At 36.7% G+C, this 12,963-nt stretch overlaps 1 protein-coding gene across 1 annotated transcript in view; it reads left to right on the top strand.

The window, feature by feature from the left end:
• The window catches only part of ERO1A (endoplasmic reticulum oxidoreductase 1 alpha), a 137,576-nt gene that overhangs the window by 41,310 nt on the left and 83,303 nt on the right, over positions 1-12,963 (top strand). Inside the window, exons 4-5 of the mRNA XM_053697614.1 lie at positions 527-565; positions 3,771-3,856. Of these exons, the coding sequence (XP_053553589.1) occupies positions 527-565; positions 3,771-3,856 (125 nt within the window). The remainder of the gene's footprint in view (positions 1-526; positions 566-3,770; positions 3,857-12,963) is intronic.

Genomic DNA, 12,963 nt, shown 5'->3' on the forward strand with positions numbered 1-12,963 from the left:
AGACTGCTAGTATAGATAACATTGTGTTCACATCCGGGTAGTTATTTAAGATTCAGCACAACACTAATTTGCTAACATGCAAGTCAATAGATAATAAAAAGTAATGTGATCAGAGGGCTGTCAGAAGATGCTTAGATACAAGGTAATCACAGAGGTAAAAAGTATATTAATACAACTGTTTATGCAAAACAGGGGAATGGGTAATAAAGGGATGATCTATCTTTTTAAAACAATACAAATTCTATTGTATACTATCCCTTTAACCAATTCATGTTCTTTGCTTTGAACTTTTTCAAAATATTATGCACTCGAAACAAAGCCGTAGAACTTTAATAATTTTATTGCATTTTTAGTTTGAATAAGAAGTGGGTAGTATACTCATTACTGTGCTCTCAAACAAAGGGATCAATCAGTCCCATAAAGTTTGTATCAAATGATTTATCTATCATGTTGCTTTAGGGGCTATTTCTTAGGAATATTAGAATGTCGTCGGTTTGATTGTATATTTGTGCTTTCTGATTTTTAGAGTGAAGTTCCTTATGGTATAAAGACTTCAAATTTTAAGGTATGGACACTTGTAGCAATATGGGTCAACTATATTTTGAACAAATAGTTATGGGTGTATTTTTTTTATTTATAAACAACTTTTTATTTGCTGACAAAGTTAGGTAAATTTATTAAAGGGACATGAAAGCCAAAATTATTGTTTTCATAATTCAGAGCATACAATATTACACAAATTTCTAATTTACTTCCATTTATAAAGGATTCTTTTGTTTCTGGAGTTAAGGTAGAAGTTTAGATACCTTGTTTAGCTTCTTGGACCAGTGATGCGTAGCCTTTTTGAAACAGCAACAGGTGGAAATCCTAAGTGTAAGTGTGTAGCTGGATCTGATATAATGGTGCAGCAGGAAACCCGCGTAGGTCAATAACCAGGGAAAGCAGTAGAAACCATGTGTCAAAGGAAAGGGTGCAAGCAAACTGATAGTCCTTTAAACCGTTCTAGAGGTCGGCAGCAAGAAATTAGGAATGAAGGCTTCCTAGGGGTAAACATAATGGCAAATGTGTTTCAGTTGCAGCCTTATATTAGTAAACTTGTAAAAATGGTAGATTATTAAAGTATTAAGCTGCGGTATTTCTCACAAATGTTTGAGTTAATATAACGTATCTTCCTGGGGCGGTGATATATTATGCACAATATAAACATGGATCGAGCATAGTAAATAAAGAATTTAGGTTAAACAGTGGCTTACAGTCTATACAAAGCTAATGCTTACATTCCCCAATTTAAAGGGACATTCCATTCAAAATTTAAATGCACATAGATGAATTACATCTTTGAATAGAAACCTATTTGCAGTATAAATGTATTGCCAAAAAGGCTTCTAGTAAAAGTTATCACTGTTTTAGTGTTAGCATTTTTCTCTGCATGTGAAGCAAAGCTAGATATTCTCTGTACACCGGCATTTTAAATACTGCAGCTGCTGAGAGAACCAGTGGGGCTTGTATCATGTCAGCAATTAACAAACTGAGTCATTACCAGAGGGTACAAACACCTTAGACTCGCTGAGCAAGTGCTGTGTTTTTATAATGCTGGTGCACAGTGCATACTTAAATACCGTTATAACATTTAATTAGAAACATTTTATTAATACTTGTATATTACAAAAATGCTTCCATTCAAAACTGAAATGCATCCACGTGGATTCCAATTTGGCTGGAATGTCCCTTTAAGAAGCGTACAGAAACAGCAAATTATCATTGTTCTCATGTTTGTTCTTATGATGTTCTTTGTTGAAGAGATACCTAGTTAGGTAGCGTGCACATGCCTGAAGCACTACATGATAGGAAAGAGTGCTGCCATCTAGTGCTCTTGCTAATGAGAAACGTTGCAAAACTGCTGCCATAAACCGCTACAAACACATGCACACTCCTGAGCTTACATCCCTACTTTTCAACAAAGGATAACCAGAAAACAGACAATTTGATAATAGAATTAAATTAAAAGTTGCATAAGATTATATGATAAATCTGAATCATGAAGGAAACCTTTAGGGTTTCATATCCCTTTGTAAGGTAGTAATTCTAGCCTGCTTCAGAGTATCTTTCTCTGTGGCTATGACTTTCATAGTGCCCTACATATTAATATAAACTATATACAGCCTGGTAGGCCGTTTGCCTAAGGAACTGAGTACAAAGTTCTGCTATAAAGCCAGGTAACGTCAGTAAGATTAAATAAAGCGTTGGCAGCCAAAATATGAGAGACCTTGATCCAGGAGGTTTACCGGGCACAAATATTGTCAAGGGAGGTATGGATGACAAATACTGTGGCCACAATTGTATTTTTTTTTATTTTATAAAGTTTATAGCTAACACAGAGCAGTACAAGTTAGTTAATCGGGAGGCAGTGTCGCTCTAGTCCGTGGGCCTGCGGCAGAAGTCGGAAACCAATTCCAGCAGGGTTCAAAGCCAGAAAAAGGCTGAGCCAACCAAGAAACGTCAAAAAAGAGATAGGCGACACTCCAAGGTATAGGGTGAAAAATGTAAAATATATCCTTTATTGAAAAATTAAAAGTTAACACTCATAATGCAAAACATGTTCAGAGGAGGAGACCATGCATGTTTTGTGCCCTGCGGCACTTAATCGTAGGCATAATCTCCTTCATGTATGGAAACGCTTTATACCTTCCACAACCAATCAGAACAGCATAAATAGTTGCTATACTGAATACACCTGTTGATATAGCAACTATTTATGCTGTTTTGATTGGTTGTGGAAGGTATAAAGCGTTTCCATACATGAAGGAGATTATGCCTATGATTAAGTGCCACAGGGCACAAAACATGTAAGGTCTCCTCCTCCTCCTCCTCTGAACATGTTTTGCATTATGAGTGTTAATTTTTCAGTTAAGGATATATTTTACATTTTTCACCCTATACCTTGGAGTGCCGCCTATCTCTTTTTTGACAGTACAAGTCAGTGGCCATCTTGGAGCACTGCCCACCTGATTTTTCTTTTTTTTTTTTAAATGAAATTCAAAGTTCTTCTTTCATCTCCCTGTTTACTGTATCATGTGACATCTGTCAGCTAATCTCAGACTCCTATATGGGTGTTGTGAACTCTTCCACATGCGTAGTAGGACCTGTGCACATAAAGACACTCACAGACAAAGGAATAATTAATGGTTTTCACTGTAGATTTAGATATGTAGATAGAGATATATAGATATTCACTGCCGAATGCGGAAGAAGACTATTTTTGGTATTCGGCTCTTTTCAGCGCTGAATATCCTCTTGTGCAAGTGAAACACACCAAAGGCTGTGACACACTGAGAGCAACGTGGTGCGCAGCTTGATGATGCGGCTGTGCGTGCTCAGTGTGTCCCGCCTTTTCATCTCTGTGTGCTCAGCCGCGTCAGGTTGTGTAGCCTCGCACCGCATCACTTGCAGTGTGTCACAGCCTTTAGATCTGGTTTTGCAAAAAAGAGTTGAATACTAAAAATAGTCTCCAATTTCCGCATTCGGCAGTGAATGACAATCTTTTTTTTTTTTTTTTTTTTTTTACTTAACAATATATTTTAAAGTAAATGCCTCTCCTATAAAGCATATATTATTTTCAAAAATAATTATAATCATTTATATATATATATATATATATATATATATATATATATATATATATATATATATATATATATATATATATATATATATATATATATATAAAAAATGTATATATATATATAAAATTTTTTTTTTTTTTTTTTAAGTATACTAAAGATGCAAGTATTGCATATGGTGAAATTGAAGAATGTGAACAGGCCAAAAAACTTGGAGCAGTGGATGAATCTTTAAGGTGGGTTTTACTAAACTGAGGTTTTTGACTTGTTTAAAGCTGCATGATTACCTTTTCTGTCTGTTAAGATTTAATAAATATTTTATGTGCCACAGTCTGTTGAACAAAACCGCTTCCTTTGCGATGCAACATATTAGTGCATTTATAGTGTTCTTGGGTGAGCTACTAGCATTGTCTATACATGTGTTCTATGTACCTACTTTCGTTATTTTTCTCTAATTCGGATAAACTGATTTTCTTGGTATTATGGCATCTTTACCAATATAGAAATGCCTCCCTATCATGGAGATCAGGATATAAATTATATATATATTTTCAGATGTTAACAAATGGAATTGTGTGCAGTGACTTTTAGTAGACAACTTTTGTTTGTGCATGCTGCTTCGTATGTATTCTGCATTATACTATCATTATTTATTTTATGTCCCCTTTTCCTGTAATTCCATTCTAAAATTGTTAGGAATGGAAGTGCAGAACACTGTTATATTCCACACAGCCATTGGCTGCACACTCTAGTGACCTATTTATAACTGTCCCTAATTGGCCACAACAGAGAAGGTAACCTAAGTTACAACCAGCGGCGGACTGACAAGTTGGGCAATTCGGCCCCGGTCCTAGGGCCCAGCATCTTATAGGGCCCTCTACCACTACAGGCAGTTGCATCATGCAGCTCTAAGAAATTCTAAGGGGGGTTGGTGCTGCGAAGGGGAAGCTCGCCTCTTTAAATCCCCCATGCAGGTCCAAAGGCGAAACGAAAATCTCTTGAGACACCGGCCCAAAGAGGAGAACTCTATCACCACACGCACTCTGCTCCCCTGACCAGCCCAGGCAGCAGCACCCCTTCTATACCCACAGAGAGAGCTGTGACAGTACCAGGTGCATGATGCTGAAGTTAGCTTTGTATTCGCCAGCTTCTTATTTGAAGATTGAAGTTAGTTTTCTATTCACCCAGCATCTTATTCAGTTTAGCTTCTTGTTCATGAATTATTTATTATTCAACAATAAGCAAAGGTAATATTATATTAATCATGACATTTGGCACCAAACCTGGCACCATAATTTCTATTCATTTCAATAGTCATTTCTGAACAAGGAACACAGCATTTTTCTATGAAAACCATCTTGGCTCACCAATTTTTTTTTTTTTCTTTTTCTAATTGAGCATCCCTCTATAATATTGATCATAAAATATTGCTCCAAACGTGGCACCCTAGCATCCATGCATTTCAATATGATATTCTGAATAAGGAAAAAAACCTTTACCTATTTTTTTTAAAACAATATTGGCTCAATCTCATTTAGATTTTTTGATACTAATTGAGCATCGCTCTATATAAAAAAGTTAACTCTATCCTGAACCAAATGATCTTGATCATAAAATATGGCACCAAATCTGGTACCTTAATTTCCACACATTTCAATGGGAAATTCTGAATAAGTAACCAAGCTTTTACTCTATTAAAACCATATTGTCTTACTCGCGTTTGGCTTGTTTTATGCTAATTGGGCATCCTTCTATATAAAAATAAATAAATCTAGCATTAACCAAATTTATATTGATTATATAATACAGCATCAAACTAGGTACCCTAGCATCCATGCATTTCAATGGGAAATTTTAAATGAATTACCAAGCTTTTACTTACATTTGGCTTGTTTCTGTCCTATGGCATGGAGAGTCCACAACTTCAATCCAATTACTAGTGGGATATTCAACTCCTGGCCAGCAGGAGGAGGCAAAGAGCACCCCAGCAAAGCTGTTAAGTGTAATTGTCCTTACCCATAATCCCCAGTCATTCTCTTTGCCTTTGTCAATGGAGGATGTGCGAAGACGGTGTCTGAAGATATTTAATCCTTTTATGGGTACTTTTCCCCGCAAGCAAGGATTAGGAGCTATGCTGTGTCCATGTCAATCTCTTTAGTAAGAGTAATGGGGGCTATTAGCAGCTAGAAAGCGGTGAGGTTGTGTTTGATTTATTTTTAACATTATTGCTACCCCTTCATAGAAAGCCAGGGTTGGTTACTCTGTTACCCTGATAGAGAGTGGAGTGTCTAACACACCTAAGAAGAGATCCTGCACTGCAGCTGGATCCACAGGTAAGTGCCTTTGCCTTCTAGGTACTGAAGGACAAGCACTTTGGAGGTCAATTCCTCTAGTGGATCATCACCTGGGACATGTATAGACATTTTAGGGGTTAACAGTTGGGCAGTTCAGTAGGCACTGATGTCTAACTCCTTAAGGGGTTAATTTTTCTCCCTTTTTATAGAGGGATTGGCTGAAGGGTTAATAGGGTCTTTGAGCATTATATATGGTCCCAATTATATACGGTCCCAGTGTCCCAATTATATACGGTCCCGTATATAAACCGTATAAAATTGTAAATTCTGAAGACGAAACCAAGCATTTTCTCTATTAAAAAACAAAACAAACAAAAAAACTACTTGGCTTACCCAAATTTGGTTTATTTTTTACTAACTGAGCATCCTTCTATAGGAAAAAAGTTGAATCTTGTCTGAGCCAAATCATATTAATTATAAAATGTTACCAAACCTGGCACCCTAACATCCATGCATTCCAAAGGGAAATTCTGAATATGGAGCCGAGCAAATAGAATATGGCACAAAACATGTGACCCCAGCACCCATGCATTTCATTATGAAATTATAAATAAGGAACTGAGCTTTACATACATAAAAATAATAGAGGAACAGATTGATATAGAAATTCCAGGTTTGGAGCGATATTTTATGTCATTTGGCTCAGGATAGTTTGATCTTTCTATAGAGGGATGCCCAATTATTATAAAAGAAGCTAAATTTGAGTGAGCCAAGATCATTTTAATAGAGGAAAAGCTTGGTTCCTTATTCAGAACTTCCCATTGAAACAGGGTTGACAGGATTAGTGCCAATTTTACTGAACAATATAATTTGGCTCAGGCTACATTAAACTTTTTCCTATAGAGCAATGCTCAATTAGTATAAAACAAGCCAATTTTTGGTGAGCCAAGATGGTTTTCATAGAGGACATGCTCAGTTCCTTATTCAGAATTTCCCATTGAAATGCATTAAAGTTAGGGTGCTCGATTTGGTGTCATATTTGATCATCAATATCATTTGGCTCAAGCTAGATTCAACTTTTGTTATATAGAGGGATGCCCAATTAGTATAAAACAAGCCAAATGAGAGTGAGCCAATATGGTTTGGATAGAGTAAAAGCTTGATTACTTATTCAGAATATCCTATTGAAATGCATTGATGCTAGGTTGCCAAGTTTAGGGCCATATCTTATGATCGATATCATTTGGCTCAGGCTAGATTGAACTATGCCCAAGGAAGGCGGAAATGATCGTCTGGGGTTGCTATGTTCCTTGTTCAGAGAGGAATTGCCATAATAGGCAGGATCAGACTGATACTACAGGAAAGTTCTACTCTGTGAAAAGCATTTTACATAAAATGGAAAATTCAAGAACAAGGGGTCATGAGCTCAAGCTAAAGGGTAGTAGATTCAGGAGTAATTTGAGGAAGCACTTCTTTACAGAAAGAGTGATTGATTTATGGAATAAACTTCCTCAAGAGGTAGTAGCAACAAACACTGTGGGGGACTTTAAAAATGCATGGGACAAGCATAGGGCTATCCTACGAACTAGATAAGTTTATACTGTTAGGTAAGGTGGGGCAGACTTGCTGGGCCTATGGCTCTTATCTGCCGTCAATATCTATGTTTCTATGTTTCTATGTTTCATTACTGGGCTAAAAAGAAGCTGCACCAAGGTGATAAATCACCATAGAACAGGCTAACAATGGTATTGAGCTGGTTGTTTGTTCCTGTGAGAGTGCTTCTCTCTGTGTGTATTTTGTCTCAATAAGGGAAAAAGGGGCAACCAGAAATACTTGTTGCTTAGAGGAACATGGCTACACCTCAGACGAGGCCCAATGAAGGCCGAAACGGTCGTCTGGGGCTGCTGTGTTCCTTGTTCAGAGTGGAATTGCCTTGTATTTCGGAACTGGACTGACCGTAATAGGCGGGGTTATTATGATCATTTATTTGTAAAGCGCTGCCAAATTCTGTAGCGCTGGGTACAATGACGAAGATTTGTGATAAAATTCAAAACTAAACTAATCTAGTACAGGAGGAAGAGGGCCCTGCTCCGGAGAGCTCACAGTCTATAGGTTAAGGGTGCAGAGACATAAGGTTGGGGTAGCTTGATACATCGGTTGTATTTGCAGCAGTGAGTCAGGCAGTTCATGTATTAGTTTGGTTCAGATAAGGGATGGAGGAGAGATGGTAAGCCTGTCTGAATAGGTGAGTTTTCAAGGAGAGTCTGAAGCTATACAAGGTTGGAGACAGTCTTATGGAGCGGGGTAGAGAGTTCCAGAGGACAGGAGCAGCATGTGCAAAGTCTTGGAGTGGGACGTAGAGATAACAGGAGTGTAGAGACGTAGGTCAGAGGTTGATCGAAGAGGACGGGATGGGGAATATTTCACAATGAGAGGAAATATAGTTGGGAGTTAGACTGTTGAGTGCTTTGTAAGTTAGGGTTAATACTTTAAATTTGTATTTTGGAGTGTATGGGGAGCCAGTGTAGAGACTGGCAGAGCGGAGCAGCTGATATAGATCGGCGACTTAGGTGAATGAGTTTAGCAGAAGCATTCATAATAGATTGGAGGGAGGAGAGGCGGTGTTTTGGAAGGCCATTTAGGAGTAGATTGCAATAATCAATGCGTGACAAAATGAGGGAATGAATAAGTATTTTTGTAGTTTTTTTTAGTAAGGAAGGGACGAATTCTGGAAATGTTGCGTCGGTGTGAAGGGCAGGATTTGGTAAGTGCTTGTATATGTGGGTTGAATGTGAGTTCTGAGTCTAGTGTAACCCCAAGACAGCGGACCTGGGGTGAGGTGTTGAGAATAGAGTCTGATGTCTCAAAGAGGGGGTATAAGAAGCAGCTCAGTTTTGGACAGATTGAGTTGGAGGTAGTGTGAAGACATCCAGGAGGAAATTGCAGAGAGGCAGTCAGGGATCAGACTGATATACTACAGGAAAGTTCTACTTGTGTGAAAAGCATTACTGGGCTAAAAAAAAGCTGCACCAAGTTGGTAAATCGCCATAGAAGAGGCTAACAATGGTATTGAGCCAGTTGTTCCTGTGAGTGTGCTTCTGTCTGTGTGTATTTAGCATAAAACAAGCCAAATATGAATGAGCCTACATGGTTTTAATAGAGTAAAAGCTTTTACCTCTATAGTATCACTATATTGAATGACTTTTTGGCTATAATTGAATATGTCCTCCTATAAATAGCTTACTGTAGTGCCAAGAGAGCGGCTATATAGTAATTAATTTAATACCAGGAGTCCCAGTGTCCAATAAAAGGCACATAACCCCTTTTTTTTTAATATAACCATGAGAAATCGTGGGTTAGGAAATGACTGCCTGGGCTTGATTTTATAGGTCTAATAAATATCACTAATAAAGGCTATATATACTAATACCAAGGTTTTGGATGTATTCTAAAAACAATGACTAGAAGGATATATGTATTAAGTATATTAAACACTTTAATAAGGACTTATTAAAAGCTATATAGAATGAATAATGTATCATGCATTATACATCTGACCAATAATTGCTGTTACTGGGATGAAAAAACAGATTATGCCTAATGGTATACACATTGATATAGTAGTGGTCATAACTTAAATTTGTCAGTAAAGAGAGATGTATATTTAAAAAGGTTTTATTCTCTTGTTGTACTTTTATTTACATTGTTTGACAAAGATATCTTGTATATGGCTATAATGATGTAATGTATGCTCAGTATTATTTTCAATAAAAATGAATATATAAAAAAAAAAAAAGGTTTTATTCTCAAGTTACGTGTATTATGATCAGTGTTTACACTTTTGCCGTTACTCAATCTTACATCCCCCCAACCTGTGGTTATGCTTTATAATCTCACTACAAAATTGCTTACTTTTGATATGCTAAAGCGATTTATCGATATCAAAGACAATCTTAACTCGAATGCTAGCACTCTCACAATTAATCACGCAAGTGATACTGTTTTTTTTAGAGGAGTCATTGTAAAAACATAACCCTTGTACACAAAAATTTGATTAAAATTCGATAAACAAGCCATCACCATGGCAACCTGAAAGTATTTCAGGCAGATTGAATGGCTGGGCAGGCCATATGCCCTGACGAATTCACGTACGAGTGATGAAACGTGTCGGTGGGCGTGGCCTGAGAGGGACTGCTTTTGGAGTCTTTAGCGGCTCTGCTTTAAACTCGCTTTCTTTTTTGTTGCGATCTGTTTGAAATTGATACATAGACATTCAGTGACATTTACTGTATTCTCACATGCGAAGAGGGATTTGATTTTTACCTACTACTCTTTTGAATGATCTGTGGGATTGTAGTTTAAGAATATATCACACCATACAGATTTGGAGATTATACACGCATGAATCTTTGTTTTAAAGAGAGGGATCTATCGCTACATTGTTGCGATCTTCTAATAGATTGATATATAAAGACATTAGTGAATAACGTCCGGCTCTCATATGTAGAGAGACTAATAAGCCCTCACCACGTTAACTTCAACGATTGAGTGTAACAATACGATTATACATCACCTTGTTTATATGATCTTTGAGACAATGTATACTTGAATGGTGTGTAAAGCTATAGGGATTCAGTTAGAAATCGACTGACTGGGTTCAATCCCAGCAGTACGCAGGCAGGACGACGCCTTTGAGTGCTTAGTCTGTTATGTATAAATGATTGCTTACACCCTTATCCCTATTCTCCTGACAGCTCCTACTCAGGCCACATAGCCCCTTTTAGCTTTGGTTTTAATTAATGTTGGATTACATACAATTATGACTTATTAGAAGTGGTAGTGATATACCCACCTCTATGTATATCCAATTTTTGGTAATAATGTTTGTATATATGTTTTTAATAAAGTGTTAAATCTTTTAAAATTACTTTGATATATTATAGTGTCTAATTCAGCACTTGGCTTAAATGCCACAAATCCTTCAATCCCCCTAACCCCTATTATGGCAGTAGTGTGTCTGGGAATCAGCGTGGGTATGGCAGTGTCACTTGTTAACAATATTTAGTTCTTCCCCCACTAGTACAAACCCTAAGAAATAGGAGTTAATGTTTTGTAGTGTGGTGCATGTGTTTTTTTATTTTGTACTTAGTTTTTTATGTTTTAAATCCAGGGTATGTGACTATTTTTTTTAGACCAATAACCAGTACTTCTTTATAGGATTGCTTCAAATTTGAAAGGGAAAGCTCGAGTGCTTGTAGATATTAGGAAAAAGTAAGCTGTTCACAGAGGCTATGCTTTTAGTTTCCTTACTATGTAGTTTCACCAATACAACTTTTTTCCACTTGTTTCTTGTGCACAGTCTGTTGATGGAAATGGAAAGAATTATGGGTTTTTTTCCCCTTCAGGAAGATCATGCCAGAATAATCTAATTGACCTTTTTGACTATGTAACTAAGACAGGGTAAGACCTGGGTAGAGCAATAGATCTAACTAGTATAGAATTCTGCAAAGCATTGGATACTCTCATAACAAACTAATATTCTAGTTTCTTGGTCAAGACTCAAAAATTGTAAAGTAAGTAGAATGCTGGCTTAAAGTAATAGAAAGGTCAAAATTAAAGGGACACTGAACCCAATTTCTTTCATGTAATTAGCAAGAGTCCATGAGATAGTGACGTATGGGATATACATTCCTACCAGGAGGGGCAAAGTTTCCCAAACCTTAAAATGCCTATAAATACACCCCTCACCACACCCACAATTCAGTTTTACAAACTTTGCCTCCCATGGAGGTGGTGAAGTAAGTTTATGCTAGATTCTACGTTGATATGCGCTTCACAGCAGGCTGGAGCCCGGTTTTCCTCTCAGCGTGCAGTGAATGTCAGAGGGATGTGAAGAGAGTATTGCCTATTTGAATTCAATGATCTCCTTCTACGGGGTCTATTTCATAGGTTCTCTGTTATCGGTCGTAGAGATTCATCTCTTACCTCCCTTTTCAGATCGACGATATACTCTCTTATATATACCATTTCCTCTACTGATTCTCGTTTCAATACTGGTTTGGCTTTCTACTACATGTAGATGAGTGTCCTGGGGTAAGTAAGTCTTATTTTTGTGACACTCTAAGCTATGGTTGGGCACTTTATATGTAAAGTTCTAAATATTTGTGTTTAAACATTTATTTGCCTTGATTCAGGATGTTCAACGTTCCTTATTTCAGACAGTCGGTTTCATATTTGGGATAATGCATATGAATAATTAAATTTTTTCTTACTTTAAAATTTTACTTTTTTCCTGTGGGCTGAAAATGCTTCATTTTATTGCATCATTCTTGGCGCGGACTTTCTTGGCGCAAAAATTTTCTTGGCATTTCTGGCGTCATACGTGTCGCCGGAAGTTGCGTCATTTTTTTTACGTTTTTGCACCAAAAAATGTCGGCGTTACCGGATGTGGCGTCATTTTTCTCTCCACAATATTTAAGTCTCATTGTTTATTGCTTCTGGTTGCTAGAAGCTTGTTCATTGGCATTTTTTCCCATTCCTGAAACTGTCATTTAAGGAATTTGATCAATTTTGCTTTATATGTTATTTTTTCTATTACATATTGCAAGATGTCTCAGATTGACCCTGAATCAGAAGCCACTTCTGGAAAAACGCTTGACTGAGTTTCAGTTCTACCAAAGCTAAGTTCGTTTATTTTAAATGTTATAAATGTTTATCTTTAGCTATGGTTTGTAATAAGTTATTATGATATACTTTTACATGCAGAATCAATTAGTATTTATGCTTTATATATTGCCATTCTTACATCTTATGTACAAGAAATATTTAGAAATATTTTTCTGATTCTATTTTAAAGGCTTTGTCTGACTTCGTGCCTTCTAAGAAATTTTTTTAGGTCTTTTTCACTTCTTTTTTAATTATTGAAGTTTCAAATGACCAACAACATACTGATTTATCCTTCTCTGATGATGTTTTTTCTCTTTCAGAATTTTCTTCATCAGATATTGACACTAACAAATCTACTTTTTTATTATTTTTTTTATTAAAGT

This window comes from Bombina bombina, chromosome 1, assembly GCF_027579735.1.
Source record: "Bombina bombina isolate aBomBom1 chromosome 1, aBomBom1.pri, whole genome shotgun sequence".
In the NCBI taxonomy this organism is placed as follows: domain Eukaryota; kingdom Metazoa; phylum Chordata; class Amphibia; order Anura; family Bombinatoridae; genus Bombina; species Bombina bombina.